The sequence below is a fragment of the Thamnophis elegans genome, chromosome 11 (genome assembly GCF_009769535.1).
Source record: "Thamnophis elegans isolate rThaEle1 chromosome 11, rThaEle1.pri, whole genome shotgun sequence".
Taxonomy (NCBI): Eukaryota; Metazoa; Chordata; class Lepidosauria; order Squamata; family Colubridae; genus Thamnophis; species Thamnophis elegans.
This window is the reverse complement of record NC_045551.1, coordinates 29,124,918-29,149,558: the sequence shown is the minus strand read 5'-3', so window position 1 is coordinate 29,149,558 and position 24,641 is coordinate 29,124,918. Positions and strand designations below refer to the sequence as shown.

The following is a 24,641-nucleotide window of genomic DNA, read 5'->3' as shown; positions in this document are numbered from 1 at the left end:
ATAGAAAAAAAAATAGATAATAGACAAAAATGAGCTTTGTATCCATCATCATCACTCTCAAACTGGCAGCTTGTGGGGCCAGATATGTCATGAGCAGGCCATGCTTACCCCAGTTCCACAAAGGCAAAAAAGTCTCAATATGTCCTGATCCAGCATGTGACGAGATCGAGTTTGACACCTGTGTCATAGAGTATAAAATAACTTCGTAAATATACTTGCATTTGCTGCAAAGGAAATTGGAAGCTTATTTTTTCTATTTTTTTCCTCTTATTTTGTCTTTTCTTCTATATTAGTTCATGTTAGCTTTTATATTCTCTTTAAATGTTTAATAAAATGTATACATATATAAAAATTGGCTTCAAGTGACTTATATGGACCTATCCATGCCTGGGAAGCAGTTTGCCTTTACCTGTTTTCAGGTAAAGCAGTTTGCCTTTACCTGTTTTCATAATGTTTTACCAACTTCTTAACCCTAGCCTAAACCAGTTGAAAATTGAAGACTACCAGTATTGGCTAATACAATTTATTTGTTATCCTGGTGTAGCGTGCTAAGTATCTGATTAAACTGGAAAGACTATGGGAGGGGAGAGGGCAGAAACTCTTTGTAAGGTTTTTTTTCTTTGCTTCATTTACATTGTAATTATACAGTTAAAGTGAATTCATGGAGCGATGGCATTTCAAAGTGGTTGGCACAGCAAGTCCTCAGACTTCTGTCTGGTGGGAGGGAAAATTATCCAGGATGTTTATACCTATCTGTCTTGTAGGAGTAGCTGCACCCCCCCCCCCAACCATTCAAACCATACTATCCCCTTCACTTACCTCCATGTAAAGCTCCCCTAAGCTGGTTCTTGCTCTGTGGCACTAAGACCTATACAGACATACCTCCCTGCCTGTCCGTAACCCTGATTCACAAATGAGGCTGCCTAGTAAAGCAGAATATTTTGCACTGGTGGTCTCATTAGTGGGACTCATTAGGGTTTGCAGTGTGCAATTTCAGAAATATTAATAGCCTAGTCTTGCACACTGGCTAACCTCAATTTGACTTCACAAACCCTGGATGCACTAAACTAAAAGCTAAGGCAATTTCAGGAAGTAACCCTTGGAAATGGGCAGTCATTAATTCATGGCTCTGAAGAATTTTGAGACATGTGCTTGTTTCAATCTGACTGAAAGCTCAAAGAAAGTGACACCCAAGATCTAAAAGAATTGGCACAGAATATTGGATACTACAAATTCATTTTCTACTTAACAGAAGTTTCGCCGTGACTGCTAGACCTTCACGGGTTGCTAGTTCTCCTTTGGAGAGAGCTTTTTTGCTGCCTCTATCAATGCCTTCCCCTTTGTATTAACAATCTAAGAACTTGTCCCCCCTCATCCCGGAACTCCCATAAAACCACTTATCAGGTCTCCCTAATAATATGCCAAATGGACAAAAAGTATCAAATCAACCCTTAATCTTGTGCCAATAATAGAATGTGTCACCCACACTCTTTTTTGGCACAAAGTGGTGATTTTTAGGAAGAAAATGTAGCCCCCCAAGCCTCCTTCTGTATACCCCCAAAACCTTAAGGAACAGAGAAGGCAAGAAAAGAAACGCAAACGCTGCTAAAAGTGAAAGAACACCATCTCACCTTTCCCCCCCTCTTCTTCTATTCTCCTAATAGAGAAACAATGTTGCAATCATGAATTTAAGTAACCACATTCATTGAGAAAAGTGGAAACAATACCGATCCATTAAGAAAGGCAGGCTAGAGGCAATAGATAAAATCAATTACACATGCCTGACAGGATTACGAGTGTTAGGTAAGCTCCCTGTTGGGAGAACGAATGTGTTCAGAGAAGCATTGTGAGAGTTGTGAGTAGCTGGTTTACACAGTTTCATCCTAAACGTCCTAAGTAGCAGGTTAATCTTTTCAGTTAGTGAGATTTTGTATCCTCCCCTAGTCTTATCTATTTTTAAACCAAGATATTGCCTAATCTCACCAAGATGTTTTATACTGAACTTCGTCCTTAACAGTGTTATAATCCTCATAGCTTCTTGCTCAGTTTCAGTGATTAATGCTATGTCATCAGTGAACAAAAGCAACAATGAAATCCATCACTAGGGACTATTTGGGTGTCGATGATTACATTATCATTTGTTTCTAATTTATTCCACCCCACGTATTCTATGAACTTAGCTAACATAGTTTGTTCCATCCAACCGGGTTATCGTCGATAGGCTTGTTGATGGGTCACTTGCCATCTTCTCCAGGATAGTACAATCACTAAATAAACAGCTGTCTGTATGCGGTATTGCGTATCAACACCAACTCTCCTTTAGCTACTTCTGGTACGCTCTGGGCCCAGTGTTAGGTAAGCTCCTCATGGAGAGCGAGTGCGTTCAGAGAAGCGTTGTGAGAGTTGTGTTGGAGAACCCACAAACCAGCATACAGAGACACTGCAATTTAAATAGGCTTTTACTTTTGTGGAAATAGAGGTATCAGAGTCCATCAAACAGTCCAAGTCATACACGGATAAGACAGTCAGTCATAAATGTCTGTCAGTTAAGGGATAATCCAAATAACATAGTCCAGTATCATATAATCAGTTCAGTACTCAAAGTTTGCTAGCAGTTGCAAAACTTACAATAGCTCACGACACTTTCTAACAGCCAGCTTCCAAAACACTCAGATCAGATCAGCCCAGCATCTAATGAAACAGAGAGCTAACAGTAATTCTGGCTCCCTCTTATGGCCGATTGAGGAAAACAGCAACCACTCACATTTTACAGTATGATTTAAAGAAACAGGTACAGCATTGTTACATGATTTATATATTGCCAACCCAACCGTTAGATTATATTCCTAACAATGACCAAGGAAGTTGATAGTTAAGACCCATAACTTAGCAAAACAAGTAAAACCAATCAAATAATAAAAGCACGCAAAGCAAACCTCAAAATTACAAAATATAGAATAAAAATCTTGCACTCATCAAGCTAATCTGTCAGCTGTTCCAGAACTGCATGCTGCTGTTGGTTCTGCTCATCAATACACTTTCTTTCTTAAGCATCCTCCATTTTATTCATTTTATGGAATTGGACTTGATTTTTCTTTCAGCAGAGGCCAACATGCATTTAATGCAGGGGTGTCCAACCTTGGCAATATTAAGATCTGTGGATTTCAATTCCTAGAATTCTGGAATTGAAACTCACAAGTCTTAAAGGTGCCAAGTTTGTACACCCCCAATTTACTGCTATCCTGAAGAGAGCTGACCTTTGACCAAAAGAAGACTATGGGCAGCTAATGGATGTAGGGAGGGCTGTGCCATGAAGCAGAAGAAAGACCATCGTTTTTGCTTCACCCCGCAGGTGTTAAGAAACACTGCTGTTTAGATGCTGGTCAAGTGATGCAGAGTTCAGAATCAGAAGAGAACAGCATTTAAAAGAACTGGACTCTTCTGCTGCCCAAAGCAAACTAGCCTTGAAAAGTCAATGCCCAGGAACTGAACGCAAGGCAACCACATTAGCCTGAAAATACCAAAATGGCTCAAGTCACCTCAGAATGGCTAAGTGCATCAGATTGAATGGAAAACCCATTACCTTTTAAGAGTAATTTTTTTTAAAAAAAAATTCTAGTACAGAATTAAGGATAACTTAAGGCCACTTGTAATGTGGGCTAATGATCAAATCAGGAACATAAGGACGCAGTAGAAAATAGGCTGCTGGTGCATTGCAAATTAGTTACAAAGTTGGGAAGGCTATATATGATGCACATTTCATTTTAACACCATACAGTATTGGAAAACAAAGGCACATTTCAAGTCTTGCATCTCAGTCTGTTGACTCTCTCATCCTAATTTTTGAAATGATGAAAAACTAACACACCCCGGAGAACCCTGAGGCTGGGGAAGGTGAAATTCTTCAAAAAAGTGTGATAGGGTGAAACAGGTCAAAAACGGGGACAAAACTGTAACTAATCAGGAATTGATCCCTGAGGCTTTTGACCCTGGATGGCTAGAGAAAAATTCAAGTCGCTTTGTTTGTGAAGGTTATCAGGTATCCAGGTCATAGTTGGATACCATGGTAGCACAGTGGTTAGAATGCAGTACTGCAAGCTACTTCTGCTGCCTGCAATTAGGCAGTTCAAATCTCATCAGGCTCATGGTTGACTCAGTCTTCCATCCTTCTGAGGTCGGTAAAATGAGAACCCAAATTGTTGGGTGCAATATGGTGACTTTTAGAGAGGGCTGTAAAGCACTGTGAAGTTGTATATAAGTCTAAGTGTTTTTACTATTGCTATAGTTGTCTTCAAAGTGTTTTTTTTTTCCAAAAGACAACCAGACTGTTTTATCCTTGAGGAAGATCAAAAGTTTCGTTTCTCCAAGAAACTTCGGCAGTTGTGATGGGTGGGGGGCACACAACATAGGTGATCAAACCCACCAGGACAAGATTCAGCTGCATTTGAAAGACAAAGCTCATTCTTTTGAAGGCAGCAAAGTCTACATTTTGGCTAGAGAGAGTCATTGGTTTGAAAGAAGTGTAAAAGAGGCCATTTGTATTAACGCCGAACAGTCCTCTCTCAACAGAGGGGGGGGGGGATAAGACACCACCTATCTCCAGTCTGCTAAGAAGATTCCACAACCAATTGCACCCTGAGGGCAAGGAAGGACATCTCCTATGTTTTTGTTCTTCCTCAAGGAGAAAGCTGTTCAGGTGCCTTTTGAAAAAGGCACTTTTGAGATCCCCTGTTTCTTTGTAATTCTACCGAGAGAACACCCCCCACAACCCGCCTTACTGAAAGATTCCGGCGCGGCGCATCAATTCTGTTTTTGTTTTTTGTTTTGATTGACACAGGAGGGCATCGGTGCCGCGCAGCCGGAGGAGGAGCCGCCGACCGGGCCAATGAGGGGGCAGCCTCGCTCGCTCCAGGGCTGGCGCAGGGAAGATTGCCCCCCTCGTCCTTCGGCTGGCCGCACCGGCGACCGAATAGCAGCCGAGCTCGTTGCCTGAACCGTGTGTGGAGTCCCAAGGGCGGCTAGAGGATCTGAAGGGGGCGCAGGAGCCCCGCGTCGCCTTCGAAGCTCGGCTTCCCTCGTAAAAGGTGTGCGCAGTTGGTATTGCCCCTTGACTGGAACCGAGGGGGAGATGAAAGGGCCTTAAACGTCTAGCTTGGAAGAATTATGCTGCGGCAGGACAAGTGGGGAAGGGGCATGGGAGGAGGAGGAAAGCTTGGCTCAGGTTGGCAGAGGAGGCTCTCTCTGCAAGGAAGACAACGCGTTCGACTCCTAAGAGCGAGCCACGCTTTGCTAACGGTACTTTTCCTCTGCTCCCTCCCTCTTTTTTTCCAGCTTCAAGTTAACCTCTGCTAATCAATTCCGGAGGGAGAGCTACTTGGGTCAGTCTCTTGCAGATTTTTTTTTAAATGCTTAATGGCTAGCTATAGAGGACAAACGATTTTGAGTATCTCTATGCCGCTGTGCTAAAGCTTTCTAAAAAAATACTCAGTTTGAAACTCTATGCAAAAATGTATCCGTTTTAAACAAGGGTAAAGTAAAGCGGGAAATCCACCAACACCAAAATTTAGACGAAAGCAGGTTATATGATTGCAGGAGAGGAAATTCACAATTATGAACCATTAAGCTAAATATCCTCTTAAAATATGGAGCCAACCACTCTAATACTTGGGAGAAAAATTTTGGAGCAAAAAACTATAGATTTTTTGGGGGGGGGATGGAAAAAAGCCCCAAATTGACCACAAACTTTATAAAAGTTATGACTTCCTTTCAAATAACCTTGTCCAAAATATTTTTAGGTTCTAGTTATGTCAATATGTGTAATGGTTTCAATCTGGATAGTCCCCTGTAGAGTAGTTTAATCTAAAAGTGATTAACATGTGCAGAACTAAGATTAAGTCCACTTTTCAAAGAATGGGTCATAGCAGTTAGTAAACCACACGCCTTATCTATTGTTCCACTGGGAAAAAATGTATTCAGAGCCACTATCGAATTAAGAAGCTGGTCTTTGAAAAAGACTAAATCTGCCGCCCAAATATGGATTCTTTTTATTGAATATTTCTTTCTTGCCTGTGTTTACTAAGAAACAAGTCCGTTGAGTTCTGTGTTCGACAATTCTATGTGCCCTATGCCTTATACAGTAGCTGAAATGTAATATGTTTAGAATTATGCTTTTATTATAGTATCATCTTTGAAGAACTAATGCCTGTGTCACCAGATGTGCAAATAAATGTCTTGTCCTGCTATTCTATGTTTATTTTAACTTTATTAATAGTGTCCTTTGCTTTTCACGAAGTACCTCCCACCTAGTAGTGTAAATAAATAGTGAATGCTGATGGTGATTAAATAGTTAATATTTTGCTAGGGATTTTGAAAAAGGGAACATGAAGCTACTTGTTAGACCCTCCTTTTGCTAGCAAAAGGGAATGGAAGCATGTGTATACATTAGAGTGGTCTTAAGCTTTGCTTAAGAATTTCCCCTCAAAGAAAGGGGGGAGAGATTTAAACCTAAAACACAAGGTAATTTGGAAAAAAAACATATTTTTTTTAGGGGCAGTTTATGTGGTTAAAGTCCTCTTCTGCAGAATATACGAATGTTAATTCACTTGTCTTCAACAGGAAATAAAAAAAGATAATCCCAACTGGCATTTTTGGTCCAAGGAGGACCTGCTGAAAATACAGAAGTAGTTGTGGCATTAAGGAATGCCTGTTAAGTTGAACATTTTTCTGCTAGCAGTTGGGAGGGGAAAATGCCTGGTAAGTGGATTCCTGCCCTCACTCTCTCTCCTCTTGTTCTTTGTTCTCTGATATTTCTCTCCCTGAGTTTTTTAATACATTAGAGGTGCACCTTCAGCATTTCTGCAATATTTTACTTATGATAAAAAAGTAAAGAAAACATTTTATGTATGTATTTTGTTACTGAATACCCACAGCACAAATAAAATTAGAGATGTTGCTGTTATGGGATTGATCTCAAATATGTGAAAGGTAGTTATTTGAATAATACTTTAATCTTTCAAAGAGTACCGTATATACTCAAGTATAAGCCAAGTTTTTCAGCCCACTTTTTGGGCTGAAAAAAGCCACCTCGGCTTATACTCGAGTCAGTGAAAAATTTGCCCGAAATGGAGGAGAAAAAGGGGCGGGGCCATGCCGCTGGGTGACGCTCGTGAATGGCCCGGCGCCCCTGTGAGTTTCCCCTCTCTCTGTGTCAGTTTGCCACGCAGCGCGCATCGCACCTCGCACCATCCCCCCTCCTTACGTTCTAATGTAATGCAGGGCTGTCTTACGATTCCCCTTCCTCCCCCTCCTGCCGCTCTGCAACGATGTCCCACCTCCTCCTTGTTATGGCAAGCAGCCACATAGCGATGTCCCACCTCCTCTGGTACAGTGATCCAATGATAGGAATCACTGTGCCGTGTGTCATAGGAGGCGGGACATCCCTCCCGCGGCTGCACGGGACATCATTACCGGTAGCTGCTGCATTTCCCACCCTAGGCTTATACTCGAGTCAATAACTTTTCCAGTTTTTTTGTGGTAAAATTAGGTGCCTCGGCTTATATTCGGGTCGGCCTATACTCTAGTATATACGGTAATTGTTTTTTTTTTATGTGCATTAGAATAGCTCCTGGGAAGGGAGAGCACATTTAATTAAGAGTTTACTTAGAGTTTAGTAGAAATATTAATTTTATTTTTGTGTCAACAAAACACTCCAAACTTATTTTATGTAAAAAAAAGAAAGACATAATTTGCTTACATTAGCGTGCCCCAACAGAAATGGCAAACCTCGTTAGATTTATAATTTATCCATTTTGAAGTAAATGTTATATTCTGTCTTATTTTATACTAGTCATTACTAGATAACTATAGTCTGGAATGAGCAAAATCAAAAATTGTAATGAAGTAATTTGTCTTATGTACATACTAAGTGTTGTTTGATGAGCAACACATCTGTTTTCAAAAGTAAACGTAGTTGAATTTTTTTTTGCAAATGCTGCAGGAAAATTATATGCTTTGCTTTGATGCTTAATATTCAATAATTAAACATTCATTTCAAAGGAGAAGCTTGAAGAATGAAATAATAATGGTTTTATTTGCATTTTAAAAAATAGGCCAATTTTTACTTTAATAAGGAAACAGCCACCTCTTATGCCAACATAGAGAATCTCTGTTATAAAATTAGTATATTAGTATATTGTTTACTCAGTATACATCCTGCCTTTCCATTCGCAGAATTTCAAAGTGATTAATGTTACAGAAATATAAAAAGGGGTTAAATCCCAAAATATGAAAATAAGATTCTGAAACCAACTTTATAGTGCAAATGATATGTGCATGCTGTTAAAATGTGCAGCAATAAGGCATCTAAATATAGACAAATTAATATGATTGTTTATTTTTGTGATTATTTCTTTTGTGCTTCTTTTAAGAAGCTTAAAATGCATTTGTTAACAAAAATGAAAAATGAAACAAATGACCTACGATGCAGCAGAATCTCTCAGAATGTGCCGGAATATCAGAATCAATTCATTTAGTGACCATTATGATATTTTTCACACCTACGACTCTTGCAGTATACTCTTGCAGTATTTGATCACATGATCAAAATTCAGACACTTGGCACTTGACTTGTATACTTATGACGTTCACAGCATCCTGGGATCATGTTATCCTCTTTTGCAATAAGCAAGTCAATGAGAAGCCAGATTCACTTAACAACTGTGTTACTAACTTAATGACTGCAATGATTCATTTAACAATTCTGGCAAGAAGGGTCATAAAATGGGGCAAATGTCTCACCTAGCAACAGAAATTTTGGGCTCAATTGTGGTCATAAGTCAAGAACGAGAGAGAGAGAATATTTTGTACATAATTCAGCCCAGATTATCAGTTTTACGCTCTTCTCATTTCATTTTATTTAGAATCATGGTGATGGTCCAATATTGTATGATATAGAACAGGGGTGTCAAACTCGATTTTGTTGAGGGCCACATCAGGGTTGTGTTTGACCTGGGGGGTGCTAGATGGGCATAGCCAGGGTAGGCGTGGTCAGCTCAATGTCACTTGTGTTGGGCCTATGGTGGCCTGAGCGTTCTGCCAGCTAAAACAGGCTCCCAAGCTCCATTTTTGGCTGCAATAGCCTCCTGAAACCATGCAGCCCTCCTGAGCTCCATTTTCACTGGCAAAGGCACTGTGGGACATTCCTTCACTGTTTCCAGGGCAGCCCTGTGGGCCAGATCTAAGCACCCTGTGGGCTGGATCTTGCCCATGGCCCTTGAGTTTGACATTCCTGATATAGAAGGATGAGTAAAATTTCAAGATTTCAATATTTTTTTCCCAGACTTCTGGGTGGTGACTCAGAATAAGATATGCAATGCCAAATTCTTTCATTCGTCAGAAAAAAAATCAATTTATTTCTCCTGGTTGGATCATTTTGAAATATGGGATCTGTGAGGTCTGTTAAAGGTAAAGGTTCTCCTTGTACATAATGTGCTAGTTGTTCCCGACTCGGGGGGGCATTGCTCATCTCCGTTTCAAAGCTGAAGAACCAGCACTGTCTCGGTGGCCATGTGGCCGGCATAACTAAATGCCAAAGGTGTACTGAACACTGTTACTTTCTCACCAAAAGTGGTCCCTATTTTTCTACTTGCATTTTGTATGTGCTTTCGAAGTGCTAGGTTGGCAGAAGCTGGGACAAGTATTGGGAGCTCACTCCATTATATGGTGCTAGGGATTCGAACGGTGAGTTCTCTTAGTCTCTGACTAATAGCAACCAAAACACAGGTTGCATCATGTGTTATACATAGCATTTAGTGGAGAGACATAAGCTAAAGACTTACATTAACATTTTTATAGGATGTTTATACCTGGGTAATATCTAAATAAAGTATATATTGCCCCTCTCCATATTTTTCTTTATGGAAAGACAAGTGTGGCACAATATACAATGCTAACAGCAGTAGAAGAAAGCTACTGTGGGCTTTTGCTAAATTTGCAACTATCCTGCATAGTGGGATAAAATAAGAAGTGGGCCAAGAGTAGAACCAACTCTGAATTATATGAAAATGCTTTTTTCCTCCAGTAACAGACCAGGCTTTTGTTACTCTTGTTACTAATGATTTTTATTGCCATGGAGCTCTGGTTCTTGGACAATCCTTGAGGAATCATAAAACATCTAGAAGACTGGCAATACTAATTACACCTCAAGTCTCCAGGGAAATGAGGTAAGGCCACACCTCCCAATTTCATTTTCTTAACCACTGTATCACCCTGCATTATATTCCCAACCATCTGAGTTGATCTGAAACGATACTGTGATTTTTGGTGTCAAATGCCACTGAGATCAAGGAGAACCAGGGTGAACATGAACCCTTCCATCCCATATCCAGGTCATCCACAAGTACAATCAATGCCATCTAGATACCCAGCTATGAACGTGACTGACAGGTCCATATAATCCATTTCTTCCAGGATTCTCTGAAGCTGTAGCACAAGCATCACACTGGATGAAAATTGTCCAGTATGGTAGGATCCAGAGAAGGTTTCATAAGGAGAGGGTAGATCACTGCCTCTTTAAGCATGGGTACCCTCTTTTTGTAGAATGAATTTGCTTTCTGGACCTAGCCACATTTCCCCTGTGAAGCCATAGCTAACCACATCTGCTTTCTCAATACAAACAGGCATAACTCATCCCAGATAACACCGCCAGATCACACTTCAGTCAATTCTATGAATCCTGTCAAAAAGATGGAGTTCAGCTTGGGGTTCATCTGAGCAATTTTATGCAATTGATGCACCTCACAGTAGCCCTGCAAGTACATTTCTTCCTTGATTCTTTTGCAGGACTGCTGGAAGAATTCAGTAAGGATGGGAAAATAATGTTTTGTGTTATTATTATCACAAGGAAATCTTTAACAGAGGCTTGTGCCCATGTTAGGTTAGATGCTCCTCATTCAGTGTTATTCCAGGTATTACTGTTCTAGGTGTTGCTTCTATTGTATATGCAATTCCTCTATAAACCGGGTGGGATTCTGAGCTCAATGCAGAAAGATTGGCCATAAAGCTGCTGCTTCCCTCTCATTCCAAGTGGCAATTAAGGCTTCAGTTGAAATGAACACCAGATCTTTAGAAAAAAACCTCAAGTTATTGTAACGTGTGGGTTGTTGTTGTGAGGGAATTGACACGCAGGAGCCATGTGCAAGACAGATCTTTATTATAACACAGGTGACAAGCGACTCAAACGTTCCCTGCAACTGTCAGGGTATTTATACTAGCACTCAGACCAACTGTCAAAACGACCAACCAATCAGGTCGCAGCTGGTATTTGCATATTGAATATGCAACACTCCTTCCCCCCAGTTCTAAAGACCAAATGACCAGCCAATCACGTCGCAGCTGGTATTTGCATATTCAATCTCTCTCCTTCCCCCCAGTTCTGCTGTTTCAAGATGGTGGTGAGTCCTTCGTAGCTAAATTTTAGAACCAGGAAAAAAAACACAGGTCCTTTGGAATCTTTGCAGCAGGGAGGCTCTCGTTGTGTTGTAGCTCTCGTTGGTTCGAGAAGCAAGCGGTGGCCTTTGCAGCGGAAGGAGGCTCATGGCGGACGTGCTCATGGTGTAGAGGACAGTCTGGTGTATGTTGTGAGTGTGCTAGTGTTGGAGAGGCTTTAGACAGGCTGAGAGAGCGTAGCTGGTGGTGCTAGGTGGCAGCTTGGAGAACGAGGCTGTTGTTGAACGCAACGGTTGGAACGAGGCGGTTGGAGTGCCGTAGGAACAGCTGGTGGCAGGCATGCCGTAGGAACAGCTGGTGGCAGGCATGCCGTAGGAACAGCTGGTGGCAGGCAGGCAGGCAGGCACAGCTGGCGCAGTTTAGCCATCACGGTCCATAGCTCGTCCCTGAGTAGCGGCGGCGGCTCCAGTCGAGGTTAAGCGTAGGAAGCCCGTCCCTCGGATGGATGGAGGCCGCGCCTGGGAGCTTACTGAGGTTGGCTACAACCGGAGGCCCACGGCAGTGGGTACTGCTGTTGATGTCGCTTGCTGGCCATAGCGGCGGCCCTGACAGGCCCTCAATGTGGGAAAGAAAATTTTTTTCCTGCGTTCACGTTGGCTGATGTTGTTAGGGTCTGCGGGAATCGCATATCAATCCCATCCTCGTCGCCAGTATTGTAACGTGTGGGTTGTTGTTGTGAGGGAATTGACACGCAGGAGCCATGTGCAAGACAGATCTTTATTATAACACAGATGACAAGCGACTCAAACGTTCCCTGCAACTGTCAGGGTATTTATACTAGCACTCAGACCAACTGTCAAAACGACCAACCAATCAGGTCGCAGCTGGTATTTGCATATTGAATATGCAACACAAGTTTCCCATGAAACCTGTCCGTAAGGCATCTATATTGGACTTATAAAATAGATCAAACCATTGGGACATTGCAAGGTCACCAGAATGATTCATCCATGACAAGGGAATTAAAAATAATCTACAGATCACACCACCAGCGACCAGAGGCTGGTACAAGGGTTACAGTCCCAACTGATTCCTACAGCCCAACTTTGCAAATAGGGTCTCATGTACAGCTATCTGAAAGCCACTCGAGCAGGGCTGTCCATCTCGCAGCCCATGGGCCGAATTCATCACGTGCTGCCCACACCCCTGCCAGTTTAGTGAAGGGGGGGGGGAAAGTCCCAATATGTCACATGATGCTGCCGTGATGATGCGAGTTTGACAGCTTGCACTAGAGTGTCCCAGATGATCATACCTACACACACCATACAAACCCGGTCTTCTGGAGCTGTTAGCATGACTATGTGTGTGTTTGTGTGTGGATAGGTAGATAAATAAATGATAGATAAGATAGGTATCATAAAGGAAGCTTAATTATAGACTGACCTGGCAGCCAAAGGTCAGTAACTTTAAAAGTCCAGTGACCAGTCACTGGGGTAGGGGAGAGACAGAGGCAGGGCTGTTTGCACACTCTTATTTCTCTGCCAAGTTTTTGTTCTCCATATATTCCAATGGATACTTGAACAGGGTAACAAATACTGATAAATAGCAAAGCAAGATTCTTTGAGGCATGTCTCTGTTTGATTCTCTGCTTTTAGAAACTGAATAGGTAATATTGGTCAGAAGCAATAGGTTTATGGTACTAATTAGATCTCGTTAAAAAAAATAAAGCTCCCTTCATAGAATAATCACTATGCAAATATCTTTTATCTTGAAATCATTTCACTAGTCTGCTTAACTTAAAGCTAATATTGATCATATCTTAACTCTAACTGCAGTATATTTCATTTATGTGTTTAAAATTTAAATGTGTCCTCCAGTCCGATTTTACTTTTTCTCAACACGTGGTTCTTGGCCTTTTGTTATCAGCAATCCTATCAAATGGCTCTTAGGAAGTGTGTGCATGTGTGTGTGTGTGTGTGTGTTTGTGTTTGCAGATACTTTTGCTTCTTATTTCCATCATATCCCATTATATGTCTATTGTTCATACATATGCACAATAGGGGTGGGTTCCGACTTCTGCTACTATTGATTTGCTCAGGGATGTGCTTCTGCCACGTGCACGCTTCGGCCGTGCATGCGCTTGATGTGCGCAATGCATCAAGTATCATCATCAATGTAAAAAATGCTTTTGCACATGGAAAAGCATGAAGAAGCAAAACACAAGATGGCTGCTCTTATGGCGCTGCCGATAGAACCGGTTCGGGGGTGTGGCAGGACGAGTTGCTACCTACTCATTCGAACCGGTCTGAACTGGTAGGAACCCACCTCTGATGCACACAGATTAACATGTTTGCTTACCTTGTGTAGTTATTGCTTCATAATTAATGTTTAAGCTATTGTTACAATTCAGTTCTTTTAATTGTCTACTGCTGTGCATATATTGTAAAAAGAGAGATTGTAAGATTCATTATTTTATTGCTTTGACAGGGCTGCCCTGAGGACCATCTTTGATTCCGTGGTTGATGTTAAAGAAATTGATAGCAATGACTTGGTGCACTTGACTCTCCTGAAGAGGCTGGAACTGGGTGTAACCTTTACCAAACTGCATTGCTGGACTCTTACTCAGTATAGCAAATGTGTCTTCATGGATGCAGACACATTGGTAAGGGCAGCAGTGCCAGAAGTGATAAGGTGGAAATATTTGCCATAAGAATCAGTTAAAGTAAAAAAAGAGAATTCTCACTTGCAGGAATCTTTTTCTTGTTTGTTATGGAATCTTCACTCAAGAGATTTAGACTCAGAAAAAATATATTTTTATAAGTGTGTAAATAGGGGTATGTAGATGTATGAACAATACCTGTGTACTTGAGGAAAAAAATACCTCTTTTGCCAAAGATAAGTGACATCCTATACAGATGGTAGAGTTCCTTTTTTTGTTTTTGGCCATTGAGTCAATGTTGACTCCTGGTAACTAGTCCTTATAGTTTTCTTCATAAAATTTCAGAAGTGGTTTGTCATTGCTTGCTTTGTGGGGTTGGAAGTGAGGGACTGGCCTAAGCCAGTCTAAATCGGATCGGGAACTCATTGTGTCCCTGTTTGTATCCTTTGTGCCTTGGCCAGAACACCTAACGTGAGTGTCATTGTAACTCATTAGAATTACAGTGCAAATATAAAAACATGCAAGGCTACAAAATGTTTGATTTTTCAACCTTGATAAAATGTACTTACTAGGTTAAAAGATGTTTAGTTATGAAGACATTCCCACATCTTAATGTGTCTTCATTAATGCTGCAGAGCCAAAGTAAATTTGCTAATAGCAAAGAATAGAATAATGAGTGAGTTCAATAAAAAAAAAATCTCATATCAGTAGCAGGAGAATTGACTGTGATTCAAATTTTCATGTACTTTCCAGGTGCTTTGTAATGTTGACGAACTCTTTGAGCGACAAGAATTATCAGCAGCTCCAGATTCTAGTTGGCCAGACTGTTTTAACAGTGGTGTCTTTGTTTTCCAACCTTCTTTGAAAACCTTCAAACATCTTCTTCAGTTTGCCAGTGAACACGGTAGTTTTGATGGTAAGTCTCTGGACTTGGTTTTGCCTTGCTTCTGCAGTGAGACTATTGACAAAGTTCTTTTAAAGATCTGAACTTTTGATGAACGTTCATCAAAAATTCTGACATGAATATCTAGATTCAGCTACCAGGCCCACCATTGTGTCTGCCATTCTGTTGGGGATGGGTGGGTGGAAGGCTTGCTGGCATTTCCCCCATGCTTTTGCTGTAACTGCTTGGGAATTAGGGAGGGGAGTGTCTTCAGAGATGGAGCAGACTCTTTCCCAGCTGGTTGTAGCCTGTTTCCAAGGCCGTCGTGCCTTGAGAGTGACCTGTTATCTGCCTAGCACCTTAGTGTTCTCAAAACATACTTGCAGAATCACATTGGCTGCTGGTCAGGAGGATTGGATTTGGGAAAATAGAAGAATTACTTTATACTTTGCGCAGGACTTTCATATTCCATCTGACTTTACTGCAACCACTTTCAGTAAAAGTTATTTTGATTCAACTCAATGGAGTAAAGAATTTTGCTTTCCTGAGGGACTAGTTGGGGCAGGTCTTCACACCAGCTTACGATAACAACTAAAGGCAAAATAATAGCTATTCCTAAACTTAATCATTGTATATACAGCTTTCCATTTTTATATATAATGGCATGTTTCTTATATTCAGGTATCATCACATGGAGCCTTTTAAACAAATTCCTGTTTTGACTGCTAATTGATGGAAAGATGTTTAGAATAATTGTTGTACAACAGCCTAGTTCACCTGGGCTTAAAGACAAGCTTTGATACTATACTTCATTTTTTTCCAAACCAATTTCCATCATATGTGTTAAAGTGCAACTCTGGAACATTATGGATGTTGTAATGTAACACCTGTGTACAATGTTAGGTTGGGAAAGGCTGTTGCTTGCATTAATAAGAGTTTGAACCTTTGTGTGCTCTTTTTATTCTGTAGGAGGTGATCAGGGATTGTTAAACAGTTTTTTCAGCAGCTGGGCAACCAAAGATATAAATAAACACTTGCCATTTATCTATAATCTAAGCACCAGCACTGTCTATACATATGCCCCTGCTTTCCAGCAGTAAGTACTAAAATGTTTTTATTGATAATTCAGTAATACGCAGTTCACTTTTTCACAGATTTCTTTTCCTTGTAGCTAGAAATGGAGCCCTAATATACATATGAAATGGTAATTGATAAGTGCAGATCTTCTGTTTTATATCAGTTACATGCACTTTCAGCTATATACCCCTGTTAGAATATAATTAGTTCCATTGAAAACATTTCTTCTTTATTACTATTAATGCATACATTTAGATGATAGTAATCCATTGGTAGTATAAGTACATGTAGAAGAACAGAAGAATTTGATGAAAGAGCTGTGTAGAACAACTTCAAACTCTCACCATGATCAACCAGATGACTATGGGAAGCCCAAAATAGAATAAAGTGCAATGTTATTTGTTTCTATCCTTCTTGGCCTTAATAATTAGCAAATAATATCATTCTTAATCTTTGGTAAACATTAATTTGACTATAAGATTCAGTTAGAGAAACTCCAAAGCTCAGAGGCATCAATATCAATAATTATGCTTTTATAATCCAGAATCAGTAATATTTCTACCACAAATGCAAAATTTTAAAGATCTAATTATATAATCAGACAATAGTGTACACAGATAATAGCAACTAAGGCAATCCATGTTTTGCTCACCTAAAGCAATCCAAACTCTTCACCATGTTCCAGTACTTTTAACTTGCTTTACAGGTGAAACTCAAAAAATTAGAATATTGTACAAAAGTTCATTTATTTCAGTAATGCAACATAAAAGATGAAACTAATATATGAGATAGACTCATTACATGCAAAGCAAGATAGTTCAAGCCGTGATTTGTCATAATTGTGGTGATTATGGCTTACAGCTCATGAAAACCCCAAATCCACCATCTCAGAAAATTAGAATATTACATGCAATCAATAAAACAATGATTGTAAATAAAACAATATCGGACCTCTGAAAAGTATAAGCATGCATATGTACTCAGTACTTGGTTTGGGCCCCTTTTGCAACAATTATTGCCTCAATGAAGCGTGGCATGAAAGCTATCAGCCTATGGCAATGCTGAGGTATTATGGAAGACCAAGATGCTTCAATAGCGGCCTTCAGCTCTTCTGCATTGTTCGGTCTCATGTCTCTCATCTTTCTCTTGGCAATGCCTGCTTTTGGCAGTGTTGGCAGGTGCCAAGTCCTGCTGGAAAATGAAGTCAGCATCCCCATAAAGCTCGTCTGCGGAAGGAAGCATGAAGTGCTCCAAAATCTCTTGGTAGACGGCTGCATTGACCCTGGACTTAATGAAGCAAAGTGGACCAACACCAGCAGATGACATGGATCCCCAAATCAACACAGACTATGGAAACTTCACACTGGACTTCAAGTATCTTGCAGTGTTTGCCTCCATTCTTCCTCCATACTCTTGGTCCTTGGTTTCCAAATGAGATGCAAAGGTTTTTCTCATCAGAAAAGAGGACTTTGGACCACTGAGCAACAGGCCAGGTCTGTTTTTCTTTAGTCCAGGTAAGATGCTTCTGATGTTGTTTGTTGTTCAAGAGTGGCTTGATAAGAGGAATACAACATTTGAAGCCCATGTCCAGGATCCATCTGTGTGGTGGCTCTTGATGCACTGACTCCAGCCTCAGTCCACTCCTTGTGAAAGTCCTCACTACTTTTGAATGGCCTTTTCCTGACAATCCTCTTGGCTGCGGTCATCCCTGCTGCTTGTGCACCTTTTTCTTCCACACTTTTCCCTTCCACATAACTTTCTATTAATGTGCTTTGATACAGCACTTTGGGAACATCCAACTTCTTTTGCAATTATCTTTTGAGGGTTTCCCTCCTTATGGAGGGTGTCAATGATGGTTTTCTGCACAACTGTCAGGTCAGCAGTCTTTCCCATGATTGTGATTCCTACTGAACCAGACTGAAAGACCATTTAAAGCAGTGGGTCTCAACCTTCCTAATGCCGTGACCCTTTAATACAGTTAAAGGGTTGTATCCTGTTGTGGTGATCCCCAACCATAAAATTATTTTACGTTTTCTGTATTTTTTAAAAAAAATATCTGTTTTCCAATGGTCTTAGGCGACCTCTGTGAAAGGGTTGTTCGACCCTAAAGGGGTCCCAACCCAGAGGTTAAGAACCATTGATTTAAAAGCTCAGGAACCCTTTGCAGGTGTTATGGCTTAGTTAGCTGATTAGAGTGGGACACTGAGCCTAGAATATTGCACCTTTTCACAATATTCTAATTTTCTGAGATTGTGGATTTGGGGATTTCATGAGCTGTAAGCCATAATCATCACAATTATGACAAATCACTGCTTGAACTATCTTGCTTTGCATGTAATGAGTCTATCTCATATATTAGATTCACCTTTTAAGTTGCATTACTGAAATAAATGAATTTTTGCATGATATTCTAATTTTTTGAGTTTCACCTGTATGTTAGAATTTCTGGAGTCTCTAGAGCCTATCATGTGGTTAGTGAAATGTTGGAAAATGTGTACAGTAGCAATTTCTTTAGGTGATAAAATGGCTTGAGTAGTTTTTCCTATCCTTATGAATTAATCATATTGAACAATGTGCACTAGCTTAAAACTGTCTTATCATGCCCACCTACTCACAGTTCTTACCTTCCCAGCATAAGCTGGTTCAGTCTCCAATTTCTAATGAACAATTACAAGAAATTAACATCTCCCTTTTAGCAGGGACGGAGCTTCTGTATTTATTAATTGGTGGAAGCCTCTAAGGAGCAATACCATGGAGTTACAAGGAGCTTGCTTTTCTCATACCAAGAAAATGTTGCCCACACACTGCAAAAGTTAATGGAAGGCTAGTTATTATATCTTGCAATCTTCCATGGATGCTTGAAAATTACATTTATCTCAGGGAAGAACTCTGGCAAAGGGTGACCAATGTCCATTATAAATATACAGTATCTTCAGTATTTTGTCATTTCAAACTGACATTGGCTAAGCGATTTTATCCCACTGTCCTTTATTTCTTTATTTTGTGTATCTTGATTTTGGTTTTAGTTTTTTAATCCAAAGACAAAACTTGGCATATTTTCATTTATGTATCACAGCGTGTATTGAATTTTAATTGTAACACTTTGGAACACTTTTTTATCAGTAAAAGTTGGCAGAAATGTTATTAATGAAACTGTATTTTGCTGTCAGATAATTGTAGAGTTGAAAATCTTGTTCAATTAGTCCTTGGATTAATAACTACTTGTTCAGTAACTTTCAAAGTTGCGATGGTGCTGAATGAATGCATTTATGACTGGTCCTCAAAGTTCCAACTGTTGCATTGTCCCCATGCGATTACAATTCAGGCACTTGGGAATCAATTTGCACTTATGAGAGTTGTAGCTTCCTACAATCATGTCATTATCATTTGTGACTTTCCCTGCCAGCTTCCTACAAGCAAACCAGCACGGAAGGTCACAAGTTGCTCTTGTAAATTGCTCCTGCCACTTCTTTTCCCAATGTAGGAGCGTATGAGATATCAGGGATCTTGTATTCTATAGCAGCCACTTGCAGCCCTCCCAACCTGCAGCCCATTGTGTACAACTGTCTGTCTGTTCTGGAGTGGCACTGCATCACTCCCATTTCTCCCCAGCTGCATTCAGACAATACCTCAGCAGCTGCTCCCCACCCACATTCTCATGACTCTTAACTCCCCTACCAGGTTGCACCCATGTGGTGCTACACCACCCTTTTCTCTGCCTGGCCATGTTCAACAATGCTATACCACTCCTCCTTCACCTGCACTCACACTGTATCACACTGCCCCTCCCCCTCATGGTGTTATGAGCTGGGGTGGACCGGGGAGGGGCATGGTTTTGTGTGCTGCCTGCATCTCCAAAGAAGCTTTGCTTCTTTGCACAGCCTGATTTCTGGCATGCCACAGCCCAGTACCAGTCTGTGGACCAGGAGTTGGGGACCTCTGCTCTACACTATTCTAGGAGCCTATGATCATGCAGTGGTTAAAATGCAGTATTGCCAGTTAACTCTTCCCACAACTTGTAGTTCGATCCTGATGGGGCTTGTGGTTGACTCAGCCTACCATCCTTCCAAAGTCGATAAAATGAGGACCCAGATTGTTGGGAACAATATGCTGACACTGCAAGCCACTCCGAAAATGCTGTAAAGCACTATGGGGTGGTATATTGAGGTGGTAGTCATGTCAACTATTGAACTGAAGAAATATTGTTTTACTTCCCCTCCCCACAGTTTTGGTAAAGATACAAAGGTGATTCATTTTTTGGGACCAGCAAAGCCCTGGAACTACAACTACAATCCCCAGACAAGAACAGTCACATCAAATGATTCAACTTCTGTATCTGAAAATCAGCTGCCATTCCTAGAGCTTTGGTGGATAACATACAGGTCCAGTATATTACCATTACTGGAAAAATTTCAGGAGCCTCCAATCCAGCAAAAGGAGGTAAATAGTTATGGAAGGAAGGGTTGACAGACTTTTATGACATGATAGATCTCTTCCACTCCATATGATCGTTTTGTAACTTAGATTGTAACTCTGCATTCAGAATGATGTTACATTGCAACAATTGTAAATTTAATCCTTAGTATATTGCTTTAGCCCACATTTATCCTTTCAGAAGTGTTTGTGCTTTATTATAATTAAGAATTGGAAATAATGTCATGAAACATTTGTTTACAGAAGTGAATGTTTATTTTAACAGTGGATTTATTTTCACCCAAACATAACAGTAAGTAACTAAGTATAGCCAATTTGGTATAGTGGTTAAGGCAGCAAGCTAATCAACTCTTTTTCACGCCCTAGTGGGCAATGGCAAACCACTTCTGAATTCTTGCTAAAAAAAACAAAACTTCAGGGACTTGACCAGGCAGCTGCCAGGCTCAAAATTAACTTGGAGGTACAAAAAAAATAGTATAATAATTTTAGGCCAGAATAAATATTTACCTCAGAAACGTATCCAGAAACATGTTGGTGCTGCATGTTTGCAACGGCTATGGCTGTCCTTTCTTTTCCATATGTCTCCTTGGTCTTCCTCCCAATTTTCAAATTATTTGTATTATCATCTTCACACACCCCCCCCCCAGGGTAATGGTTAAGTTTCCCAAGCAGATTTAGGCAAACTCCTCAAAGAGGAGCATACCACTCTGGTAGCATATCACTTTTGAAATTGGGTACTAATGTTTTACATTGTAGAATAGTGATCACAGTAAAAAAGAGAGTGAGATATTGAGGCACATTCATGTATAAATACCTTTTAAAACACAACTTTGGTAACATTCTAGCGTGGTCCTGTATACTGCATCACATTTTTATTGAACGCATGAAGCCAATTTTTACTGCCTTTGTTATGCTTCAGAGTTTGTGAAATTCTAGGTTAATTAACATTCTTAAAGGAGTAACTTAAGTTATATGTTCTAATCAATAAAATGACAGGTATGAGTTGAGTGGCCCCTCATATTAAAAAAAATACATGTTGGCCACCACCATTAGAATAATGGATAATGGAAGTGAACCATGACCCTATCAAAAGATATGTCTGTGGATTTTAAACGACATATTTATATTATTATATATGTTCATGAGTCTGAAAGGGATACAAAATTATTGCCAGGTCAGATGGTGTTCAAATGGAGAAAAGGTAATCCCATTGTTGACCTTTCTAAGAGTAGTTCCCCAACAAAAAAAATTCACAAAAATATCACAACTGTACAATATTTGTGGACAAGAGTCAAAAAACTCTTAGAATACCAATAAAAGTAAGGAGGATACTTTTGTATTGTTTAATGTCATGAGTTCACCGTAATAAAAACTGCGAACAAGACTGTTGTGTATGGAAGAATTCCAAGGAAAAATCATAGATTGCTTCAAAATGTTCATTGCTATAGACCTTCTGCATGATCTAGTAGACTCTTGGAACAATATTCTGTAAATAGGATATGAAAATGGAATGTTCTAATTGAGTCCAGGGTTATGGTCATAAGTCATTGTGGTCATAATTTGAGGCATCATAATGACCAGACACAATTTTTCAACATTTTTGCAGCAGTTGTTAAATGTCATTAAGCAAATAACATAATATTTTGTTGTTACTGTATGTGACTGGTCAGAAGTTGAGGACTACCTGTATTAACAGCACTATTCATGTAATTATGGATAGTAATGTTGTCATGTTTCAATTTTATTTGTATTGTATATTATTTTACAATCTGCTTAGAGTATTGTTTGGATAAATTGTAGAAAATAAATAAAGTTAAAATCAGGAATAACAGTTAGACATAATACATTTAAACACATATAGTGCAAACAATATTTTTGTGTTGTAGCCTGAAAGGAACAATGATGAACTGACATCTGAAAGCAAAAATCCTCTTTTCAACAATTCTTTGACAGCCTCAACAAATTCAGGATACATTTCAGAATCTGTTGTAAATACATCCTGTGAGTTATCTGCCAAAAATAATATTGTGAGTATGTTTTTATTACTATTATTTTAAATAATTGTAGATATTTGGAAGATGCATCCACATTTGTAAAGATGTCATTTTCACAGATTTAAAATAATCAGTATATCTTTATCTGATATGAATATAATTTAATGCACACAGCTTTGCTTTAAAAACAACAGATGTTTCCTTTTCAAACCATCTCCTCTGAATTAGGTTTGCAGTTGGAAATGACCTGTATTGAAATTGTGGCTTTCTATTACAAAATCAGTCTTTGTTTACTTAATAACAATGGGAGGTCTTACTTGGAAATATTTTCCATGTGTCCTTGAACAAGATATGACTATCTGGTAAAACAATTTCTACAGTCTCAGTACCTGTGCTTTTGAGTTCCATATTAACAAGATGCTTGTGGTTTGCAGAGCCCTTTTTGAAAAGAAGTATTTTTAGTTAAACATGTCTGAGATCGCAACCATACAAAGTGTTTTTAACAAGGGATTTTAAATTCATTTCTGGAACATGTCATACCAGCATGATGAACATTTTTGTACATTTTTCAATGGCATACAAAAATATTTTATTTTCTTCAACAAAGAAGGCTAATTGTCAGTATTTCTTTGATCTTTTATGATTACCTGGACTCTGCCACTGCAATATTAAAGTAAAATATGCAAACCATAATAGTATTGGGGAATATGGAACAGGTGGGTTCCATATGGGTTGTAATAAAAGTAGTTTTTTTCCTTGGTTAGAGTGCAATTAAAGCCTGTATTTTAATTTTATTCAGGCTATAAAGAAAGATGAATGCAGTCTTGAAAGTGATAATGTTGAGCCAAGCAAGTCCTTCATGGAGTTGTCTGTTCAGCCTGTTCCTCTCCAGACTATGGTAACAATAAATATATATGCTGTATGGACCATTGAGCATTCTTTCTCAGCTATTTGCTCCAGGTTTACCCTTGCTGATCACTATAGTTTTTTTAACCATTTGTTGATACTTTTTAATATATATTTTACTGTGTTATTAGCTGCAGAGCCACATTCACAAGATGGACAACCATATAAATGAATGTTATAAATGAAATAAATCAATATATTATGATATGCTTTTACAGCAAATATTTGTTTACTTGGCTTTTTTCCTATAGACTTAAAACAATATTTGACCGATATGAGTGATAAGAATGTCTTGCTTACGTTTATCATGTGATGAAGAATTGGCACCTGTTTCTATTCCAGTATTATAGATATTGCTTAAGTCAGCTTAGATTCTGTAGTCCTGCATCCTTTCTGGCCTGCAAATTCAACTGCTTACATTATGTACATACAATACAATACAATACAATAGCAGAGTTGGAAGGGACCTTGGAGGCCTTCTAGTCCAACCCCCTGCCTAGGCAGGAAATCCTATACCATTCCAGACAAATGGCTTGAATGTATACAAGATGAATACATCTTGAATCTAGTTTTCTGGCTGTAGCTGTTAATATTATTAAAACAGGAACACCGAATGTCTGAAATGCCTTTCATTCTTTGTTCTTCTAGAATGAATTTGTCAGCCCTGTTGCAGAGGGGACTATTCAGCCGGAGGCAAAGGAATCAAGTGCAGAAGATGAACGAAGGAAGTGGGAGGATGGCCATATTGATTATCTAGGAAAAGACGCTTTCGAAAACATCAAGAAGAAGTTAGATGCTTTTTTATTGTAGGTGTTTTTTCTTATCCTTATTGCAATTGATCTGTTTACATTTTCAGAACACGCAAAGCCTTCAGGATTATATCTTTTGCTTTGGTGAAAGGGAAATTTCAGCAAAAATAGATTTTCTGACATGACTAAACTTGCAAGCCTAGATAAATATGTATTTGCCAGTGTTTAATTTTAGAGAATGAAATGCATGGAGCTTTTAAGCTTTCCTTTTGCTGAGTCAAGCTTTGGTTCAAGTTCTCCAGAACCTTCCTTAGCTTAGGAATAGCCTCTACAGCCTTGCATCCTGTAAACTTGCTAGCTAGAAAATTAATCTGAAACTATGATAAATGGCTTTATACTTGTAGATCAAATATGTTTTCCATACTAGATTTGGCATGGAAGAGGGTATAAAAAACTTGAAAGTAAAACACTCAAACGCTTACAACAGGGCTAAT

The 24,641-nt window shown here is 39.5% G+C and overlaps 1 protein-coding gene across 3 annotated transcripts; it reads left to right on the top strand.

Annotated features, from left to right (window-relative positions):
* The first annotated feature begins 4,903 nt into the window (after positions 1-4,903).
* On the top strand, positions 4,904-24,638 carry GYG2 (glycogenin 2). Of its 3 annotated transcripts, XM_032226305.1 has the most exons (11): positions 4,904-5,084; positions 5,332-5,378; positions 6,616-6,753; positions 10,079-10,220; positions 13,933-14,107; positions 14,858-15,020; positions 15,957-16,083; positions 20,291-20,504; positions 22,385-22,525; positions 23,292-23,390; positions 24,047-24,638. In XM_032226305.1, the coding sequence occupies exons 3-11, from the start codon at positions 6,747-6,749 to the stop codon at positions 24,206-24,208; spliced, it is 1,230 nt and encodes a 409-aa protein (XP_032082196.1). In that variant the 5' UTR covers positions 4,904-5,084; positions 5,332-5,378; positions 6,616-6,746; the 3' UTR covers positions 24,209-24,638. The 3 variants fall into 3 exon arrangements, with proteins under 3 accessions (XP_032082196.1, XP_032082197.1, XP_032082198.1); XM_032226306.1 differs by lacking the exon at positions 5,332-5,378; XM_032226307.1 differs by lacking the exons at positions 4,904-5,084; positions 5,332-5,378 and adding an exon at positions 5,099-5,295.
* The last annotated feature ends 3 nt before the right edge of the window (positions 24,639-24,641 follow it).